This window comes from Pristiophorus japonicus, chromosome 11 (assembly GCF_044704955.1).
Source record: "Pristiophorus japonicus isolate sPriJap1 chromosome 11, sPriJap1.hap1, whole genome shotgun sequence".
Classification (NCBI taxonomy): domain Eukaryota; kingdom Metazoa; phylum Chordata; class Chondrichthyes; family Pristiophoridae; genus Pristiophorus; species Pristiophorus japonicus.
The window spans coordinates 123,900,114-123,923,266 of NC_091987.1; the positions used below are offsets into that span (position 1 = coordinate 123,900,114).

General features: G+C 47.4%; 1 protein-coding gene across 2 annotated transcripts in view; it reads left to right on the forward strand.

Moving 5' to 3' along the window:
• The first annotated feature begins 2,123 nt into the window (after positions 1 to 2,123).
• Positions 2,124 to 23,153, forward strand: part of LOC139276260 (uncharacterized) — a 61,638-nt gene continuing 40,608 nt past the window's right edge. Inside the window, exons 1-2 of one of the 2 annotated variants that reach the window (XM_070893991.1) lie at positions 2,124 to 5,606; positions 5,763 to 5,798. In XM_070893991.1, coding sequence (XP_070750092.1) covers positions 4,206 to 5,303 — 1,098 coding nt within the window. In that variant the 5' untranslated portion in view covers positions 2,124 to 4,205 and the 3' untranslated portion in view covers positions 5,304 to 5,606; positions 5,763 to 5,798. Of the gene's footprint in view, positions 5,607 to 5,762; positions 5,799 to 23,153 lie in introns of those variants that run through there. The other variant, XM_070893990.1, reaches the window with a different exon arrangement.

The following is a 23,153-nucleotide window of genomic DNA, read 5'->3' on the forward strand; positions in this document are numbered from 1 at the left end:
GTTTGTAAATTTGAGGGTTCGCGTGCCCTTACCAAAAGGGGTCACTGGATTTAAAGTTATTTGAAAATAGTTGTAGAGCTGTTGCATTGTGAGTGGCTTAGACAGTTACGTGATGTTCACAAGAGTCAATAAAACCCCAGCCAGTTGGGTTCAGGGGATCCACAATGAGACTAGTTCTTAATAGTAATGTGTTGCTATGAATTCTTAAGCAAAGGACCCATGAAGCAAATAAATTGCATCTGGCGGGGCTGGATTCGGGCCTGCTTCACTCGGGGTCCTTCAGCGGCTGCCACCAAAAGGTAATTAAAATAAATAATGTCCCTGTGGAGCCAGGAGGAACAGGACTGCACTCCCAACTCCACAGTGTCCCAACTGCCCCCCTCCCCACCACTGCTCCACCCTGGGCTGCTGTCGGCAAGGCTAGTGACCTGATACTCATCTTGTTCAAACGGGCGAGCTGCCTGTGGAGAAGCAATAGGCGACAGCAGCTCGCCCAAATAACGAGGCCCAATTTCGGTCCAGGCTCAGGCCTCCTGGGCGAGGTGCGCAGGGCACCCCACTTCAGCCCTAACAGCCGGCCTAAAGGAATTTCTGCCCCACAAATCTAGTTCTGTCACTAACGGCAGGAAAAGTAGCGATAATGGGAATGAGGAATCTGAATTAACAAGCGGTAAATTGAGTTTTACAAGGAAGACTAAAAGAGCCAACATTTGAATGGCATCGGTTTACCAGGCTCTCCAGCTCAAGACCGTGTTTGAAGGCCAACATTATTAATATAGTAGCAGAGGTACTGGGGTTTTGAAGATAAGTACCGGCCCCAGGTGTGAAGAGGTTTAGTTGTGTTTGTCTATTAATGCTTAGCTAATGTACATGCTTTAATCTGACAACATTTAGAATGCTAGGCAGTCTCTCATGATATGAAAATGATAAATGACATATGGCATCAGGCAATCTTTTAGTGCGTCACAAGAGGTCACTGAAACCCTTTGATCTAGAAATTGGATGCACCCAAAACAGGCAGCAAGGCAGCAGAGCCATCACTCCAGGGGAAGCCTGAGCCAAATTCAGTACCCTGGCATCATCTGCATTTAACTGGAAAGCTGCGTAAGCCAATCGGGTGATTTGCAGATCACCGGTTTGACTTGCCAGAGATGTCAGCAGTGACCCTCTGGTAGGTCCTGGGAAGGAGTGGGGAGGTGAAGGGGAAAGAGGTGGGGTGGGGAGCGTGTGCATGTGTAAGCCAACAGTAGCCCACAGTAGTGCTGTGGAGCCAGGAGCAGTACTACTGCTCCCCCTGGCTCCACATTCAGTCAAATAAAAATTAGCTCTTTCTCAGTAGCCTCCAGCAGTCCTTTTAAGGACTATTGGTTGGATTGCTATAGACCCGGAAGAACTGAGAGGATGTGAGACTACTGATTACACAAATATCAGAAAATAGGAAGCGCAGACTTCAGTGCAGTTTAACACTGTCCGATTTGCATTCTCTTTTGGGTCCATATATAGACAAAGAAATCCAGTGTGTTACTCCTAATCGTAAAAGGGAGCATTATGCATCTCTTGACAACTCAACCGTAATTCTTACATTCTTTCTATGTATAGTTTTATGATGGTGAAGGAAGGCCTCACATAGATATGACCTGTGAAATATAAAGCTCTTAATGGTAAAATGGACTACGCACATCCATTCCAAGCACAGGATTCGAACATACCTTTAAATAAAAGATCAAAGCAATGGGGCAAGTACAGCATTGCTCCTTACATTTGTGGCAGGTTTATTAAATTCCAACTATCTGCTGTTAAAATGATCTCAGTTCAAGATCTGACGCCTCTATCCTGGGCTGAGTATGGAAATGGTCTGAATTCCTGAACTGTCTAGGCTGAACAGAATTCTTTTAAATTTGTGCCCAAAATGATTAACATGGATTGATCTTCTGGGCCTGAATTTTGTAATTGGTGTTCATTTGTGTGGGAATGTTTACTCACGATAGTAACCTGTTTCTCACTTGATGGACAGTGATGCTTCTTGACAGCTTGGAGACACTGTATCATGTCATACCGTTTCCCGCCACTGGGTGGCGTTTTCCGATTAGACACAGAGAGGCAGAAGCACAGCCGGAAAGCCACATGGAGCTATCTCCATTTTGTTATGAAGAGCTTTAACTTTTTGTTTAGTTATAAATTAGACCTCGGTGTATGCGACCCTCCAGAACCACAGTTATTTCACACTATACTTATTAAAGGATTTGGATTCTGAAGCTCTGACCTCTAGTCATATTTCTTGGTGTAATGTTGAAGCTAACTGGAGAATCAGAGTTATCGCTCGCCATACGCTACACTCTGACAGAACCAGCACAGTGAAATAACTGTGCAACATGACTTAAGGATTCCCCCAAGTAATCGCCCAGGTCACTAGGCAGAAGATCATCATGTCAGGCATTCCTGATAGCACGAATTCCCTCCACGAGGCAACTCTACTCCTAGAGCTCGAGGAGATCTCTCCCCATGAGCCAGACCCTCCGAGTCAATCACAGAGAGAGAGATACCTCAGCCTAAAAGCCCTCAACATTGACATAGAAGCAGGAAAAAATAAACTACATCATCACTGGCAGAAAACCGAACCCATTCTTGAAGAACTACAAGATGCCCCAGATGATGAGAACATTCTTCAAATGGACCTGACCGAGGCTCGCTCGGCAATCCGGATGTATGAGGAGCTATGGTCTGTGCTCAGCGACCTCTAGATAAAACGGCAGCATTCAAGGAAGATGCCCAACAAAATAAATTGATCTTCCTAGAGAACTGTGACCCCGCGAACAGTGCCATCACCCAGGTGACGGAGCAGCTCCATACCGTGGCCCTAGAATCACGGTCAAGCGTCAGCAGACGGTTGGGACACTCGACAAGGAGCACAAGAACATCATCCTCAAGTCTGAGTGCCTAGATCAAAGCTCGGGTCAACGCCGCTGCCGCCGCCAAGAACACAGCCTTTGAGGAGGTCATAGTGACGGCCGAGGCGAACCTCAAGATACTTCAAGCCAGGAAAACTGCTGCGGTAGAGCAAACAAGGGTAGAGGAGATGCTACGAGTCAAGCAAGAGCCTTGGGCCCGAACCTCACCACAACAGACCTCAAATGACCATGCCTCACAATTCCGGCACCTCGCAGATGGGTCAGTTAAGTCTACCCCTGTAATCTGGCTTTGGGCAGCAGCCCCGATCTTTCAGCCATCAGTAACGGAACGAACAGCTGTCCCACCAGCCATCGGTGTGGCACCGAATGACTCGAGCCCCCCTCCTCTTCACTGGCAACCAAGGAGGACCCGTTCTTCAACCTGACAAGAGGAATTTCCGACACCCTTGCTCGTCAGCGCCATCCTGCACACGAGCCCGATGTCTATGATGGAGACCCTATCATGTTTCAGCCATGGCGCTACGCATTCAAAACCATGGTGGACCAGATCCCCACTCCAGCCACGCTGAAGCTTACCTTCCTTGTGAAGTTTACAAAGGGAAAGGTCAAGATACTGGTAAACAGGTTCGAGCACCGATACGTTTGTGACCCTGAAGCGGCCTACCAGGAAGCGTGGAAGAAACTCAGAGAGTTTTGGTAACAAGACGAGGATCACAACATCCGTCCTTCAAAAGCTTGACAGTTTTCCAAAGTTCAGGGCAGACGAAGCCACAAACTTCTCGAACTTGCTGAACTGTGCACGGACAATCGCAGCACAGATGGACAACTTGCCCGACTTGGGGCTGCTTAACTACCCCCGCTATCTTTACCCGATGCTCGAAAAACTCCCTACCTACATACGCAACGCATGGAGGAAGCCCGTATCAGAACATAGGACCGATAACAGCAGCTACCCTCCTTTCGCTGTGCTGGCTAAATTCCTGAAAAACGAAGCCAGTCAGCACAGCGACCTTGACCTTTACATATCGAGCCATGTCCGTCAGCCAACATTGGAGGATAGGAAGGATCAGAAGCCCAGCTCTTCCCTTTGTGTCTTGGCAAATTGTACACCTACAGAGTCGGCGCCCACACTGCTAGCTTCAGAAATGCGCCTCTACATGACGGGTGAGGACATCATCTGTCGGATTGCATCGTTTCAAACGAAAATCCATCAAAGAACGAAGAGAATTCTGCAAAGCCAACGACTTGTGTTCCAGGTCTGGCAACCACCACAGATTGCAAAATGCATTGCAAGGAATGCCAAGGTACAGAGCATGCCTCCTTCATGCACGTGACGCCGAGACAGAATGGCGGGGAGACCCACAGCGGGGAAACCCACAACGAGAAGCCAGTAGACGATCACCGAGTCATAGAGGCCAACACAAAGTGCACCAGATACCTGGCTTGCCCTTCCACACGATCTTGTTCAAAAGATCTTGTTCTAAGATCATTCTATGCCAAATCTACCACAGGAACCATCCCTCGAAACGTATCCTTGGCTACGTGGTGCAGGACGACCAATCTAATGCCTGTTTTGGAGACCCTGAAATCTTCGATGCTTTAGATCTCCCAGGTCCAGCTTTCCCGTCTGAGCTTGCCACCTGTGGTGAAGGTAGACTCACGGCAGAAGGAAGACGAGCAAGCGGTCTGATCGTACAAGTAGCAGATGGGAAGTCAGAACAGCTGCCTACCATCCTTGGAGACAGAAATGAGATCCCGCGTCCCGATTTCTGTGAGAAGTTCCCCCACCCCAGGTCAGTGGCAAAAAACATACCCTTGCTGAAAGAAGATGTATCCATCATCCTCCTCATTGGAAGAAGCCCTGAGCCCCTCAAGATCAGGGAGTCTCGCAACGGGCCGAGAGGAACGCTGTGGGCACAACATATCGACCTAGCCTGGCCAGTCTCCGGACACGTTTGCCCAAGCGGTGCCAATGAGAAAGCTCATGCCTTCGTCAACTATACCATCCTTCAGCCACAACCAGATAACCCGAAGGCCATGTCCATCCAAAACCAACACTTCATCAAGATCGTGACAAAAGGTGCTCACCCCAACTCGGAAGGAAACTTGGAGTTCCCTCTAGCCCTCAACAATGACCAGACAGCCCCTCCTAACAACAAACCCCAGGCACTCATTCCTATCATGCTCTTGAATCTGAAAACTCAGCTCCTCCAGGCACCGGCCAGCAACTTCATGCAACCAGATCTGTATAGACGACGAAATCGGCGATATGCCCAATGTCTAGCAGATCAATTCTGGACCGATGACGGAAGAGTATACAAGGCGAACGTCATGGTCTGCAGCAATGGCATGCGTCGCAGCTACACAAGACTGACCTCGTACTCGTACAGATGATGTCCACCTCGAAGCCATTCCCACGAACTAAGAGGAACTGATCTAACAATAAAAATTTCAATCCTTGTTATTTTTAGACGGGGAGTGTGATGGACTGTGATGCTTCTTGACAGCTTGGAGACACCGTATCGTGTCTTACCGTTTCCCGCCACTAGGTGGCGTTTTCCGATTAGACACAGAGAGGCAGAAGCACAGCCAGAAAGCCACATGGAGCTATCTCCATTTTTGTTATGAAGAGCTTTAACTTTTTGTTTAGTTATAAATTAGACCTCGGTGTATGTGAACCTCCAGAACCACAGTTATGTAAGTAATCTCTTATCCAATCGTTCTGGAATTATAGTTTTTTTAATCTTTGATGTACAGTAAGAGATAAGTAACTTCTCTTTATTGCTGCTTTATTTGCTTATTCCTTTGTTGTACTGTAAGAATTCTAAAGTCTGTCTTTATTTCTCTTTGCAGTTCACACTACATTTATTAAAGGATTTGGGTTCTGAAGCTCTGACCTTTAGCCGTATTTCTTGGTGTCATGTTGAAGCTAGCTGGAGAATCAGAGTTATTACTCATCATACACTACACAACTGACAGAACCAGTACACTCACAGTACCATCACATTTTGCACCAGCTCACACTATTACGGCTAATGCTGATTGTCAGAGTAATTAAAGGCTAAATTAGCTCTTAATGAGTGATGGAGTAATTAGGAAAAGCCAATGATCTACCGCTCTATAGGCAGAACTTAAAAAGAGTTAGGCCCAACCCCAGGGTCCAGCCCAGGCCCGGACAGCAAATTTTAAATGGACTCGGTAGGGAATTGTAAAGTGATTTCCAGTTTTATTTGACACGTTTGTTCGTATTTACAAAGGTACCAATAACTTCTATTAGAATTCTGAAAATCATGAAAAATAAAACAAGATTAATTCTGTGTTGACTTTTGTTTTCAAAGAATACATTCATAGAAATGTTAGAAATTCATGCGCCACATGTTAGCGCCAGGAGATGACACTCATCATCATCATAGGCAGTCCCTCGGAGTCGTGGATAACTTGCTTCCACTCTAAAAGTGAGTTCTCAGGTGACTGAGGAGCCCAATGTGGGACCTACAGTCTCTGTCACAGGTGGGGCAGACAGTGGTTGAAGGAAAGGGTGGTCGGGAAGTCTGGGTTGACGCACGCTCCTTCTGCTGTCTACTCTTGGTTTCTGCTTGTTCTCAGCGATGGGACTCGAGCTGCTCAGCGCCCTCCCGGATGCTATTCCTCCATTTTGGGTGGTCATGAGCCAGGGATTCGCAGGAGTCGGTGGGGATGCTGCACTTTATCAAGGAGGCTTTGAGGGCGTCCTTGAAGCATTTCCTCTGCCCACCTGGGGCTCGCTTGCCATTTCGAAACTCCGCATAGAGCGCTTGCTTTGGGAGTCTCGTGTCGGGCATGCGGATGATGTGGCCCGTCCAACGGAGCTGATCGAGTGTCAATGCTTTGATGCTGGGGATGTTGGCCTGAGCGAGAACACTGACGTTAGTGCATCTGTCCTGCCAATGAATTTGCAGGATCTTGCGGAGGCAGCGCTGGTGGTACTTCTCCAGCATTTTGAGGTATCTGCTGTGCAGTCCATGTCTCTGAGCCATATAGGAATGTCGTTGACAGTTGATGCAGGTTCCAGCGTTGCACACCATATCGGTGGTGCCGATAACCTCAATCGCCAGGAAGCTCACCATGATGGAGATCGTGACATCAGTGAATGTGCAGCGCTCACTGGACGCCCAATCTCCAACATTGGACTTAGCCACTTAACTTAACGGAAGCGCAGAACAATGACAGGGAGAGCTGGTGTCTACAAGCAAAATGTCGGCTGCAGCCGCAATATTTAAAGGCACCATCCCCAATCAGCTGTACCTGACAGGGCTTTGCAGTTTCAGTGCCTATTTGCTACTTCCTGCAACTGAAACACTTCTTTTTAGTTATTTCAAGTTTTTTGGGTGACAGGGAGTGTTGATTCAAGTGCAGAAGTTACTCATTATTTGTTAAAGACTTCTGCTTACAACAGTTCATCACAGTCATGGGAGCTGTGGAATTGCAGGATTACCTCAGGAAGAGGATGAGGAGGAACAGGAGGATGAGGTGGAGGAGGAACAGGAGGACGAGGAGGAGGAGGAACAGGAGGGGGGACGGAGGAGGGGGGACAGAGGAGGAACAGGAGGAGGAGGAGGAACAGGAGGGGGGACGGAGGAGGAACAGGAGGGGGGACAGAGGAGGAACAGGAGGAGGAGGAGGAACAGGAGGAGGAGGAGGAACAGGAGGGGGGACGGAGGAGGAACAGGAGGGGGGACGGAGGAGGAACAGGAGGGGGGACAGAGGAGGAACAGGAGGAGGAGGAGGAACAGGAGGGGGGGACGGAGGCAGCGACACAATTGACCTTCTGAACGGGCTGTCCATGACCGGCTCGTCAGATTCTGATATACATAAGTGAAACCCCAGATCCCCATAGCTCACCACATCTCCATCATACCATCCCTGTCTCATGGCGTATCACATCGTCCTCCTGGGTGCAAAGGTGAAATGAGAGAAGCCACAAAATATTCCAAAAACCATTAATAAATTTATCTGTAAACATATCACACATATTACATGAATTCTAATAACTAATGACCCTTGTGCCTGCCATAGTTGAATACCTATCACTGTGTGCAAGGTGTGAGATGTGTGTGTGAGTGTTGCTAGGTAGGGATTGTTGATGGGTGACTGCTGGGGGTGTGGTACATTGAGCAGTGTGTGAAGCTTGTGGTACAGATGATGGTATATGGAGCATTTGTTGAACTATTCACTCACCCTGACCACCGGTGAGAGCTCGTTAAACTTCCTCCTGCACTGGGTGTAGGTCCTGAGGACCACAGTGCTGCCCGTGACGTGGTGTGCCACTTCCCTCCACATAGTCCGGCAGACTTGTGGCAAGGGCCTCCTGCCCGTTGGTACAGGACCCGCCTTCCCTCCACTGCTAAAACCAATACCTCCAAAGCTTCATCAGAAACCCCTGGGCTCTCTTCCTGGGGCAGCGATCTGCCACCAGCATTTGTAAATAAGTGATCCTTCTCTTTGTCCTTTTTCTGATGGTTGTTGAGGCAGCTGCACACTCAACAATGCTGAGAATGAGGTGCTGCAACATCAATCGCTCTCCTCGGTAAGTAGTAAAAAAAGCTTGTGGTAATCATTACTTGAGTTTAGACTACACCCGATATTGGTCCATCTTTTCCGTGTAACCCCAATGAGCTTGGGTTTCGAGACTAGAATCATGACTGCAATCATTTTAATGAGTAGTGAGGACAAGTGTTGCGTGCAGTCTAGACGATTTTCAATTGGCGCTACTTAACTATTTTTAGTCTAAAACTGCCCATTCTGTAGCTATAATGAATTATAGAATTTTTCAGCACAGAAACAGGCCAATTGGCTCAACAGGTCCATGCTGGTGTTTATGCTCCACACGAGGCTCCTCCCACCCCTCTTCACCTCACCCTATCAACTCATTCTTTTCTTTCCGTAAAGATAAAAACAGCTTTACAATTTCGCACCTTGGGCACAAAATTGGGCTCGGTAGCACCCGTTGTTTGGGTGCTACGGGTGCTGATCGGGGATTAAAATGGCATCTGATGCACGCGCGCACTCTTCTACCATGAATTGCGCTGGACAACTTCTTGGTGTTGGCTGCTGGAAGGCTGCTGACTTTTAGTGAAGGAGACTGCAGATGGCCTTGGAGGATGACCTCGAGCAGCTCTGGGCGGCAGCAGTCTGTGCTGGCTGGCCTACGGGCAACAAGCAAGAGCATTGGCAGAGTGACAGGACAGAGCGGACTGAAGGTGCGTGCACCTTCCTGGGGCGACCCCTCAGCATTCCTAGTAACCTGTTACAGGACAGATTGCTGCACTTCTGTGCCACCCTTCAAGTCCCTTTGGACACTGCTACTTACAAACATGATGGCAGCAGCCTGAGCTTCCACTGCAGCACTCAGACACTGGCTGGCTGGCTGCTGCTTGTGCTGCAATGGAAGTTGCGTTGTCGGCCATCAGATGCTGCATCATGATTGGGTCCACGTGTGAGAACGGAGTTGGCCACCATTTTCACGCTGGAAAGGATGGGCTCCAAGCTCTCCGCAAAGCCCTGTGCTAAGTACGAACATACGAACAATCACGGACAGGTAAAGACCATCGGGACCATCAAGCTTGTCCCACACTAAGTTGGTGCCGGACACCTCCATGCACCTTGACATTGAACACAGGCTTTCTGGCAGGCTTCCCAATGCACCAAGCATTTTGTTGTACAAACCCATCAGTGTTCTTCTGTAGGCTGCGCCATCAAAGTTCTCATCTGTGTCCTCTGCAGTGGAACCCCAGTCGCTACCTTGCCCTCCGGCGAGCTGGCACCTGCGCTATCCTCACCCCGTGTTGGTTGCATCACCCTTGTGCCCGGTATCTCACCATGTGCAGACCCCACCTCTAATTTATCCTCTAAGATACGTGCAATGTCAGTATCCGAGCTGGTGGCTGCGAGTGTGAAATCAAGCGACAGCACTGTGTCTTTATCATCACTCTCCTCTTGATCTTCCTCCACTGCCTGGCCAGGTTGCACCTCTTGGGTATCTGAAAGGAAAAAGGCACAAGGGTTAGAGGGGAGGGGGGGTGGGGGGGGGGGGAAGCAAGAGGTGCCTGATTACACCATCTGCAGCTTGTAAACCAGATGAGATTGTGGGATGAAGGGGAAATGGGATGTGAGAAGGAGTATTATATATGAGGATACCATCATCTTCAATAGATCCAGTCCCACTGCTAACCACCGTCTCAGCAATAGCTGTTCCAATAATGACCAGCACTATCTCCTCCATAGGAGTTAGGACATGCAGGCGCGCCCGTCCCCCTCCGGTTAGCTTCTGCTGCCTCTGGTTGTGCACAACCTTGTCCTGCAAGAGAGAAGGAAGTGTGTCAGTGAGTGTTGTTCAATCTGTTCATGTGATATGGCTGTCATGGTTGAATAGCTGGCAGATGTAGATGTGAGATGTGGGTGTGAGTCTTGCAGCAGTGCTAAGTGTGTGAGGGTGAGGTGGAGCATATGAATGTCAGGTATGAGTCCTGTTTGATAGGGATTGTTGGTAGGTGAGTGATGAGGGGGTGGTGATTTGAGCAGTGGCTGAGGCTAGTGGTGCAGTAGGTAGGTTATGACATTTAAAGATGCATTCAATGACCTTGACAACTCGTGAGAGGTCACTGAACTTCTTGCGGCACTGCATCCAGGTCATCAGGGGCTTGATTCCTGCCATTGACCCCCACGTCTATCTGGTCTCACTACCTTCTGAGCATGTGTCTGGAGGGCCTCCTGGCCCACTGTTGATAGAGGACATCTCTCCTCCTCTCCACCTTCTCCACCAAGAGCTCCAGTGCAGCATCTGAAAACCTTGGAGCCTGCTCGCTCCCATGCTGTGCCGTTCTTCACTGTTTCCCAGGTCAGATTCACTTCCTGCACAACTCCCAGTACCTGCTCCAGCCACAATGCACCTCTCCTTTAAGAGGTGCAGGCTAGCTTTAAGCATTGCAGGCTAGCTTTAAGCAGTGCTCGGAAGTTCCGATTTTGAGCCCCCTGATGATGTGTGCAGCTAATCATAAGAACATAAGAAATAGGAGCAGAAGGAGGCCATTCGGCCCCTCAATCAACAGCACAGTTAGCGCTGGCTGCCGCTATAATCATTCTAATGAGCAGGCTGCATGATGTTAGTGTGATGCCTGCATTTCAATCAATGGACACGGGTTAATCACGCATCGTGATTCCCGCACCAGTTGCTTTCTCTTAGTGACTGTTCAATGCTGCTTGTTGTGGGAGTGCAGGTTAGCGAGGTCAGAGTTGAGAGTTGATCCAAGGTGTGTGACAGAATTCCATGCTGCCAGGCAATCTATTTCACAGACCTCCCAGTTTTGTACATAAAATCAAAATTGCTACCGACTGTGACACCAGTGGACCTGAGCCAGCAGTGGGAGAAGCTGATCTCACCGGATTTTGCAAGCCAGTACCTGCTCCTAAGTTTAAGAAGCTCGCTCTGTCTGAGATACAAGGGCAGGGAGTTGGTAAAGCAACAACTTGTATTTATATAGCACCTTTCACAATCTCAGGATGTCCCAACGCACTTCACAACCAATGAAGTACAGTCACTGTTGTAATGTAGGAAATGTGGCTGCCAATTTGCACATATCAAGGTCCCACATATAGCAATAAGGTAATGACCAGATAATCTGTTTTAGTGATATTGGTTGTGGGATAAATATTGATACCAGGGAGAATTCCCCTGTTCTACTTCAAAATAATGCCATGGGATCTTTTATACCTACCTGAGGGGGCTGACGGGGCCTCGGTTTGATGTCTCACCTGAAACACGGCACCTCCAACAGTGCAGCACTTGCTCAGTACTGCACTGGAGTGTCAGCTGAGGTTATGCGCTCAAGTCTCTGGTTTGGGACTCATTGGTGAGAGTGCTACCACTGAGCCATAGCTGACATCTTGCTGATAAGCTGGTGGTTCCATGAGCACTGACAAAGTGGGAATAACAACGCAGTGTGACTCTACAAACTAATCACTAGAAGAAGAAAAAACGGATAAACCCTTCACTTTCACCCAGGATGGGTTAAAAAATGACCAACTGAGGGCTTTAATATTTTTTGTCTGTTGTTTTGGTTAACATGCTGGCGTTCAGTTCCTGTTTGTGCTATTTTAATTAAATTGTTAATCTGTTTAAAGTTATTGTGCTAAAAATAGGATATAAAGAAAATTAAGAGCCTGATAGAGCCTTGGGCAGATCATGAAAGAGACTCTCTGTTTGGCCCCAAGGCTTGTGGCCTGATTTCAGTAGCTCCAGCTCCGATTGTATCCCACCACGTCTGTCGAGAACGGGGCATGCTGGCGGTTCAAACATCATCAAGAGAGCGATCACCGTATCTGCGTTATTTTAGCAGGCGCGTTTCGGTCAGCCTGTGAGGTCAACACCCCAGGCAGGCAAGGTCCTCATTGAAATCCAGAAGTCAGGTTCAATGTTGTCAATCAGACCACGACACTATTGGGACAAAAATTCCGGCCTCTCCGGGTGCTAACGAAGTGCGCATGGACCCGGCGAGGCCTCGCAAAAGCCGGTTCTCGGGGCGCAATGCGCATGCGCCGAAAACTGTCTTTTCCAATTTGTTAATATTTCTTTAGACAGATCGAACACACCCCTGCAGGAAGATTGGGCTATTTGCCCAACTCATGCCCAGCGAATGTCCTTCCAACATTTACACCTGGTAAAAGCAGGTGCATAGCTTACTTTTACCAGGGTAACACTTTTAAAACATAGAAAAATTTAATTTAAACACTAATTTTTATGCTAAAAACTCTGTCTACTGCGGTAAGTTTATTTTTAACCCTATTAAAACAGATTAGAAAAAAATTCTCCCAAAATCTTATTTTTCTCAAAAATATAATTACATTTAATTTCAATTAATTTTAAATATGTGAGGGGCTTCTTTTATTTATTGTGCTGTGGTTCTTGGTTTAAGGGGTTATTCTCATTGATAGTAATGGGAACCCGTACAAATAGAGTTCCCATTTCTATCAATGAATCTACCAGATAGTGATTGGTGTTCCAGGCCCACGTGATTTCAGCATAGACATCCGTACATGGAAGACAGATCCCCGTGCGCTGTGCAGCGAATGAAGGCCTCAGACCGGAATCCTACGTTTCTCCGGGTAGTTTTGTAGATTTTTTGGTGGTCGGATGCGTTCGGACGAAGGAAGCCTCCGACCGCAATTTTCTATATGATGCTCGGTCAGCGGCCAGTACTGGCCATGCCAAGGAAGCACGGTACCACAGGGATATCTTTGAATCCTCTTGCCCCATCCTCCCTTCGCTTATCTTTCCCTTGGGTATTGGCCGCGCTCACCTGCTCCCACCCACTGGCTCCACATCACTCACTTCAGTTCCCGGTGGGAGCCGGGATATCATTTATTTAAATGAGGCCCAGCAGCTAAAATCGTCGCACCGGTCCAATAATCGTCCCTCCCCCCACTCCCCCACCCCTGTTAAAAATGAGGATTCGATCTCAAAGTCATCCAGTAATCTATATTTAAGTTGATTAAATTCTATTTTTTTGTTAGATTCTGGGAGAGAATTTCTCCTCCTGATTCTTACCTTGTACCTTTTTTATCCAGGGGGTGATAACTCCTGCAGCATCCTGCAGATTCCGCCACCATCTCACACAAGTCGCCATTGTTGATGTGTGAACCTAAGGAAAGAAAGAACTTGCATCTAGATAGCACTTTAGTACATCCCCTGGATGTCCAAATGCACCTATGAATTTTGGAAGTGTAAGCACAGCAGTGAGTGTATGCGCAGCAAGCTCCCACCATTGGGAAATGTGATAAATGGCTCAGGTATTCTGTTTTAGCGTCAGCTGTGGCTCAGTGGGTAGCACTCTCGCCTCTGAGACAGGAGGTTGTGGTTTCAAGTCCCCCTCCAGGGAATGGGCACAAAAATCTAGGCTGACACTCCTGTGCAGTGCTGAGGGAGTGCTGCACTGTTGGAGGTGCCATCTTTTGGATGAGACGTTAAACCGAGGCTCCTGTTTGCTCTCTCAGGTGGATGTAAAAGATCCCATGGCACTATATCGAAGAAGAGCAAGAGAGTTATCCCCGGTGTCCTGGCCAATATTTATCCCTCAATGAACATAACAAAAACAGATTATCTGGTCATCATCACATTGTTGTTTGTGGGAGCTTGCTTGTGCGTAAGTTGGCTGCCGCATTTCCTACATTACAACAGTGACTACACTCCAAAAGTACTTCATTGGTTGTAAAGCGCTTTGAGACGTCCGATGGTCATGAAAGGTGTTTTATAAATGCAAGTCTTTTTTTTTCTTTCTTTTTGGTGCTATTGGATGAGAAAGGAAAACTGGACACGACAGCCCGAGAATTCTTTCTTCTATTTTGAATAATACCACCTGATCAGGAAGAGGCTTAACATCTGATGAAGAGCTCCCTCGGTACTGCAATGGAGTGTCAACCTACAGTGCTCAGGTCTCTGGAGTGGGGCTTGAATCCTGGATTCAGAGGTAACAGAGTTACCACTGAGCCCAGGAGAGAGAATGTAGGCCATTCGACGCTAGTCATACTTATGGACAACTGGGAGATTTTCCCTGCTCTTCTTCAAAATGGTGCCATGGGATCTTTTACATCCACCTGAGAGGGCAGACGGAGTTTTGGTTTAATGTCTCATCTGAAAAATGGCAGTTGTGACAGTGAAGCACTCCCTCAGTACTGCAGTGGGGTATCAGCCGGGGTGACCTGCTCAAGTCTTTGTGGTTTCTTATCTGGGCACAGCCTACCTCCTAAAGTATCTTCGATTGAACTTAACAGGAGGGTTGGAATTGAGAGTCACTTGGACATGGGATTGCCTACAGGCACTATTGAACTGTAGATTATGTACTGCTTAAAGTACTTTCCAAAGCTATTAAGCATGTTTTATTAATTTTAGCATTGGCCAGGCTATTTGTAATATCGATATGGTTAAAAAAATTTTTAAGAAGCTTAATGACATCCTTTACGTTTCAATGTCACTGCTCGATATGTGATACGATATGCTGGTGATTTGACCTCTGTGACCTATGATATCATCTCCTAAACAAAGGTCAGTGTTACAGGGCAGAAGTCGCTACTCAGAGAGGTTCAAGGAGGGACAGACAAGGCTAAGATAAACTGGGACCCATCGGGGAGTCTGAATAAAGGGCCAAGTGGAGGAAGTATCTACAAAACACGCAGAAATTATAATATACATTTTAAATGGGGTGACGTAAATAAATTAAGTGGCAGATTCAGTACAACAAAACACAAGATTTGTTATTTGATCTTTTACCAACCCCCTCCACGACACACAAGAGACTGTTCAGGTTATAACGAAGGACATGATCACGACATTCTCCCTCAACACAGTACATCCAACTTGCTGAATCTTGTATAAAATTTTTAAATATTTGGGTTTTTTTTGACCAACAACTAAAACAGTAATAAATTCCTCAACAGATTATTTAATCTTTCCCACAGCAAGACCACAGTAAGTGGCATTACACTTTGAAAATAATAAATTCAACCCAACTCTTCAGCAGGAAACGTGCAGGATCCTTGTGGTTGTGAACTCTTGAATGTTAAAACATCTCTCCAGGCACTTTTCTCACAAGGACAACAGCTACAGTGGTGTGTTCGGTGGAGGGGACGTCTAGTTTGGTTTGCTGCACAACATAAATTCTCGTTTAAAAAATTCAGCTGTACCACATCCTGAAAAGGAAATGGTTGATTTTTCTACCAGGTTTCCCAATGTTACAACTTTTTATTTGGAGGGGATAGCTGGGGACTTTCCTTCTTTAAGTTAGAGCTCCTGTGGCCGAAATTCAGCGTCTCAAAGAGACCGGTTAATGCCCGTTTGCGGCGGCCATTCCTAAAAATCGAATGGCTGCCGCTTTGGGGTCAACAGACCGACCCGATCTATATTCAGGTCGGGAATTTGTCGGTCTGGACCCTATCCCACAAAAATAGATGCACTGCCAATTTAAAATAAAATAAATACTTACCTATCCATTTACTCCATCAGACGATCCCCTGCCACGTGGTGCCCATGGCAGGTTTTTCTACCATCTGAAGACTGAGTGTGGCTGGCAGCATGGCCGCCCTTAAAGGGGAGGGCTCACTGCCGTGGCCCCAATGGAAGAATTTTTTCGGCTGACTTGGCGAGTGGCCGGCTAAATACTGGCCCAGGGTTCGGCCCGGCCACCAACGGGCAGCATAGCACTCCCTCTTTAGTGCCAGGCCGCTGGCCTGGCCGAAACCCTCCCTGGGGGCCCAGTGAGCAAAGTTAAAAAACGATCAAATCTCTCCCCTTTAACGGAGGGAGAGAGCGTGGTGACGCACACGTGCTGTGGTGTCACCACGTTGATTGACAGCAGCGGATGGCCCAACTGATCCATTTTCAGCCAGTCAGCCTGGCTTTCAGGACATTCAAAGTCCTGAAAATGGATCTACTCACCATACCAAGAGCTCCAGCAGTGAGAACCAGCTAAAAACTCATAGGTGTGCCAGCTTTCTGGCCCACCTGAATTTCGGCCCTATGTTTTGCACAATGGCTGAAGGGAGGCCCTTCTATTGAACTGCATGCTGAACCAACTGTTTGGACGTTGTTGAACTTGCATTGGGATCCACTTGAGGCAGCCTCACTACATCCAGCAGTGAGTAACATGCACCGATCCCCAGTTGTGTCCATAAAGAACGATACCAGGGTTTAGAGGGTTGTATTCCCTTGAGTTTAGAAAATTGAAAGGTGATCTGATCGTGCTGTTTAAAATGATGATGGGATTCACTTGGGTAGATAGAGAGGAACTATTTGCTCTGGTGAAGGTATCAAGAATAAGGGGACCTAATCTTAAAATTAGAGCTCGGCCATTCAGGTGTGAAATCAGGAAGAATTCTTCACAAAAAGGGTAGTTGAAATCTGGAACTCTCTCCCCAAAAGCCTGTGGATGTTGGGGATCAATTGGAGCTTTCAAGACTGAGATTGATAATGTTTTGTAGTGTAAGGGTATCAAGGGATATGGTGCAGATGTGGGTAAATGGAGTTGAGGTACAGATCAGCCATGATCTCAGTGAATAGCAGAACAGGCTCCTGTTCCTATGTTCCTATATATATTTGTGTAGGCGAATTGGGGTATATATTTTGGGTGCTATGAGGTGTTTTGTCGAGGCTGTGCAGCTGGCTTGTCCACCTCCTCCAACTGGGCAGCTGGAAGGGCAGAAGAACATATTTTACAATACTTGCTGTAAGAAATCCCTTCACACATAGTTGCAATTGCAGTGCATTACACTGTAATATCTTGCCAGGTGCAGTATGGACTGGAGTGTGAGGGAATGAATGAGTGGGTAAAGGGCAGATAAGTAAAGAAATGCAAAGAAAGCTAGTCATGGCTTTATAGGAGATCTCTAAATCCAGATATTCCCCCTCTTATGTTCTCTGTGCACATAATCTTGCTAGCTCTTTCTTCATAAGGAGTCAAAGGTCAAAGTGTTGGTGACCTCCTCTTCCTTTCTCCAAAGTTGCTTCCTGTAGGGAGAAGGGATTGAGGGATCTGGTGAACGGCTGAGTAAACAGGGGTAAGATCTGCCAAGGGTACAGTAGTGTTGTGGTTATGGTACTGGACAAGTAATCCATGGACTAATAATCACAGAGAATGTGAGTTCACATCCCACTACTGCAGCTTGAGAATATGAAGAAATTGATTGAAATATTTAAAAAATACTTTTAAAAACATTTGGAAAAAAAGAGCACATATCAATAAAGGTGACCATGAAACTGTTGAATATCATAAGTACCGAACTGATTCACTAATGTCCTTTAGGGAAGGAAACCTGCCCTCCTTTCAGTCTGCCCTATATGTGACTCCTGTCCTACACCAACATAGTTGGCTCTTAAATGCCCTCTGAAATGGCTAGAAAGCCACTCACTTGTATCAAACCATCAGCGGTTCAAGAAGAAGGCCCACCATCACCTTCTCAGGGCAACTAGAGATGGACAATAAATGCCGGCCTTGCCAGTAATGCCCACATCCTGAGAATGAATCAAGAAAGGGGAGTGACTTGATGGGTCTGGCTTATGTTAACAATTCTTCGGTTCTAGGGCGTGGGTTTAGTGCAAACAAATAAATTAGAAAACCTTTCTAATAAGGTTGTGACATGTCAATGAAAAATAATTGAATCGTGCAAATAACAAATTAAAACTGAGATTACAAATGTTTCAACAATCTTTGGAGTATATGGTACAAAGAGGATTTTGTTTGAGTTCGGACTTGTGAACCCTACACCTAAGAGCAGACCGTAGTCCATTGTATTTCTGCAAAGGCACCTCACGGATTGGACTACTGGATGTTTGACAGAATCGGCTCCTGCTGTCAACTCCATGGGCTCATAAGCACCTCCTCATAAATAATTACACCTTGTCCAGAGAATAAAATGGCTGTCAGAACCCTGGATTAGTCCTACAGATGCTTTGCTAACACAGCCTTATGAGCAGTACTGAGGGTGATGAGGATTCTCGCAGTGGTGGGAGCTATAATTTGACATCACCACTAAGCAGTTACAATTACAGTAACTGCAAATAGTTTAGCATTAATGTTACTTTGAATGTAGTTAGGTAACGCCATTTGACGGGCAACTGATGCAAAAATCCTTCTCACCTCAGAGTCAGAAGTGTTGTGGGTTCAGAGACTTGAACACATAATCCAGGCTGTCAATCCAGTGCAGTACTGAGGCAGTGCTGCATTGTCAGAGGTGCCGTCTTTCAGATGAGACATTAAACCAACTTTTGCCTCTGAGGCACTATTTCGGAGAAGAGCAGAGAAGTTCTCCCTGGTGACCTGGCCAATACTTATCCCTCAGGCAACATCACTACAAAACAAGTTACTGGATCATTGTCTCATTGCTGTTTGTGGGACATTGCTGCGTGTAAATGGACACATTTATTTGCAACAGAAAAATGCTCTGATCGGGTCCGCTTGATCACATGACCTGATTGCTGATTGGTCTCCTGTGGAGGATAAGACACACCCAGCAGTTTCTCTGAAATGTGTCATTAGAACCGCCCTACCTACATAATCAGTGACTTTGCAAAGTGTAATTCGAGCCAGTCTGACTGCCGACTCCAGAGAGGAGAGACCTCCCTCCCCACCACCCCCGCAAAGTACCTGCCCCATCCCGCAGCCCAAGTTCCAGGCCCCACCATACAAGTTCCTGACCTTACCCACCGCCCCCCCCTCCCCCCTCGGCCGCACCATAGATGGGACATTGTGTGTGGGTCACGGATTGTTAACAGGTTTATTGGATATGAAGTGAATAGTGACAGTGTCGTGACTTCCGGATTTCATCTATTCTAATGATGTCACTTGTCATATATGTAGCGAGCTTTCTGAGAAATCGGGTGTGGGTAAAAGGGGTAGGGTTGGAAGAATTTAATCCGTCTTCCATGAATTCTCTCTTTCTCTCCCCTCCGATCCCCTCTCTCCCGTCCCCTTTCTACCTCTCTGCCCCACTTTCTCCCCAGTCTCTCACCCTCTTCCACTCTCTCTCTATGCCCCCACTCTCCCTCCCCCCAGTCTCTCTCTCTTTCTCCCCCAATCTCTCTCTTTCTCACCAACCCCCCACCCCGTCTCTCTCTCTCTCTCTCTTGCCACATCTCTCTCTCTCCCTCCCCGCCGTCTCTCTCTCTCCCCCCTCTCTCTCTTCCCCCAGTTTCTCTCTCTCTATCCTTATCTCTTTCTCTCCCCAGTCTCTCACTCTCTTTCCCCCAGTCTCTCTCTCCCTCCCCACGCTCTCTCTCTCCCCACGCTCTCTCTCCCTCCCCAGTCTCTCTCTCCTTCCCCAGTCTCTCTCTCCTTCCCCAGTCTCTCTCTCCTTCCCCAGTCTCTCTCTCCTTCCCCTCTCTCTCTCTCTCCTTCCCCAGTCTCTCTCTCCTTCCCCACTCTCTCTCTCCTTCCCCACTCTCTCTCTCCTTCCCCACTCTCTCTCTCCTTCCCCACTCTCTCTCTCCTTCCCCACTCTCTCTCTCCTTCCCCACTCTCTCTCTCCTTCCCCACTCTCTCTCTCCTTCCCCATTCTCTCTCTCCTTCCCCACTCTCTCTCTCCTTCCCCACTCTCTCTCCTTCCCCACTCTCTCTCTCCTTCCCCACTCTCTCTCTCCTTCCCCACTCTCTCTCTCCTTCCCCACTCTCTCTCTCCTTCCCCACTCTCTCTCTCCTTCCCCACTCTCTCTCTCCTTCCCCACTCTCTCTCTCCTTCCCCACTCTCTCTCTCCTTCCCCACTCTCTCCCTGTCTCCCCCTCCCCCCGTCTCCCCAATCCCTCTCTATCTCCCCACAGTCTCTCTCCCTCTCTCTCTACAGTCTCTCTCTCTCTCCCCTCAGTCTCTCTCTCTCCCTCCTCGCTCTTTCTCCTCCCAATCCCTCGCTCTTTCCCCAGTCCCTCTCTCCCTCCCCCGCTCTCTCTTTCTCCTCCCAGTCTCTCTCTCTCTCTCTCTCTATCCTAGTCCCTCTCTCCCTCCCTCCTCCCAGTCTCTCTCTCTTTCCTCCCAATCTCTTTCTTCCCAGTCTCTCTCTCCCTCCCCAATCTCTCTCTCTCCCTCCCTAGTTTCTCTCTCTCTCTCTCTATCCCAGTCCCTCTCTTCCTCTCTCCTCCCAGTCTCTCTCTCTTTCCTCCCAATCTCTCTCTTCCCAGTCTCTCTCTCCCTCCACAATCTCTCTCTCTTCCTCCCTAGTTTCTCTCTCTCTCTCTCTCTCTCTCTCTCACTCTCCTCAGTCTCTCTCTCTCCCCAGTCTCTCTTTGTCTCCCCAGTCTCTCTCCTCCCCGCTCCCGCAGTCTCTCTCTCCCCAGTCTCTCACTTTCCTCCCAGTCTGTCTCTTCCTCCCCAGTCTCTCTCTCTCTCTCTCTTCAGTCTCTCTCTCCCTCCCTAATCTCTTTCTCCCTCCCTAGTCTCTCTCTCTCTCTCTCTCTCTCTCTCTCTCCACAGTCTTTTTCTCTTTGTCTCCCCAGTCTTTCTCTTTCCCTCCCCAGTCTCTCTCTCTCTCTCCCTAGTCTCTTACTACCTCCGATTTTCTTTCTCTCCCACAAAAGGTCGTGAAAATGTTTGTGTAGATAATCACAGCGATATTTGAGGCAAAAGTCTAAATTAGCAAAACAACGCAGTCGGCAGCAGCTCATGGCTCCTCACAGTACAGGGCCCACTTCCGGTATCAGGGAGTCTGCACATGCGCATGCACGGAGCGGAGTCCAGGGTGGCCTTGTGCAGAAAGACACACAAAAAAACTGTTGCAACTAATCGCTTGTAAATTGGCTGCCGTGTTTCCTACATTACAACAGTGACTACACTTCAAAAGTACTTCATTGGCTGTGAAGTGTTTGAAACATCCTGAGGTTGTGAAAGGCGACATGTTCTTAGTTTCTCATAATTTTTTTCCTAAGTAATCATTTCAGACCCAAAGGGCACTCAGCATTAAGAGTCAAAGTCACGATTGAAACCTCTCCTGATTGCATTGCCTTGGCATGCCAATGCACCAGGCAGAATGGAAGCAAGAAATAAATGTAGTCTTTCATCATGTGGGATAACAGAAAGAGATCTGAAGAAGAATATAACCTCACTGTAGGATTATTTTAGAATCATAGAAACTTACAGCACAGGAGGCCATTCGGCCCATTGTGCCTGAGCTGGCTCTTTGAAAGTGCAGTCATATTTCGTCCCACATTCCCGCTTTTTGTCCGTAACCCTATAAGTTCCTCATCCTTGAGTACCTGTCCAACTCCCATTTAAAATCATTTATGGAATCCGCTTCCACCACCTTCTCAGGTTGAGCGTTCCAGATCCCGACAACTCTCTGAGTGAAAAAAATTCCCATCATCTCCTCTCTCCATCTTTTGTCAATGATTTTGAATCTATGACCTCTAGTTATTGACCCACTCACCAGAAGGAATAATGTTTCTCTCCCAACTGTATCAAAACCTCACATCATCTTGAAAACCTCTATTAGGTCTCCTCTTAATCCTTCTCTGTTCCAAGGAGAACAACCCTACCTTTTCCAACTTCTCCTCATAACTGAAGTTGCTCATCCCTGGTAACATCCTGGTAAACCTCCTCTGTACTCTTTCTAAGGCCTTTACATCTTTCCTGAAGTGTGGTGCCCAGAATACTGCAGATGAGGTCTAACCAGTGAGTTATAAAGTTCTAGCACAATCTTTTTGCTTTTGTATTCTCTGGGCTAAACTTTCACCTTCATTTTCGGCGGTTTTCTCGGTGGTATAGCTGTTTTTGGTAGAGAAACCGCCCGGCGAAAGTTTCTCCCTTAGTTTTTGAATGGTACCGCCCAAATCTCAAAACGCCCACCGGGAGCAAACCGCTGACGTGCACCGCCGAGAAAATCGCCAGGGCGTAAGTTTGGCCTCAACGGAAGCCCGTCCAGATCGCCGAGGGCTACCGCCCTGTGAAAGCTGCTTAAACAGGGCAGTAGGTGAACTTGTGTACAGTTTTGGTCTCCTAATCTGAGGAAGGACGTTCTTGCTATTGAGGGAGTGCAGTGAAGGTTCACCAGACTGATTCCCGGGATGGCGGGACTGACATATGAGGAGAGACTGGATCAACTGGGTCTTTATACACTGGTATTTAGAAGGATGAGAGGGGATCTCATAGAAACTTATAAGATTCTGATGGGACGGGACAGGTTAGATGCGGGAAGAATGTTCCCGATGATGGGGAAGTCCAGAACCAGGGGACACAGTCTTAGGATAAGGGGTAGGTCATTTAGGACTGAGATAAGGAGAAACTTCTTCACTCAGAGAGTTGTTAACCTGTGGAATTCCCTACCGCAGAGAGTTGTTGAGGCCAGTTCAAGAGGGAGTTAGATATGGCCCTTACGGCTAAGGGGATCAAGGGGTATGACGAGAAAGCAGGAAAGGGATACTAAGGGAATGATCAGCCATGATCTTATTGAATGGTGGTGCAGGCCCGAGGGCCGAATGGCCTACTCCTGCACCTAGTTTCGATGTTTCTATTTTCTATGTTTACTCTGCAAAGAAAGGTAAGTTAAAGGTTCTTTCTTTATTTTTTAATTGTAAAACGGCGATTAGTTTTAAAACTGTCTTGGGAATTTTTATATATGCAGACTATAGATATACTCTCTGTGTAGTCACTGTATAGTTGCATAAGAGACTTGTTTACCTGATGTAATATCAATAAGGTTTACACAGTGTATATACTATGCTGGCACCACTAGAGGGT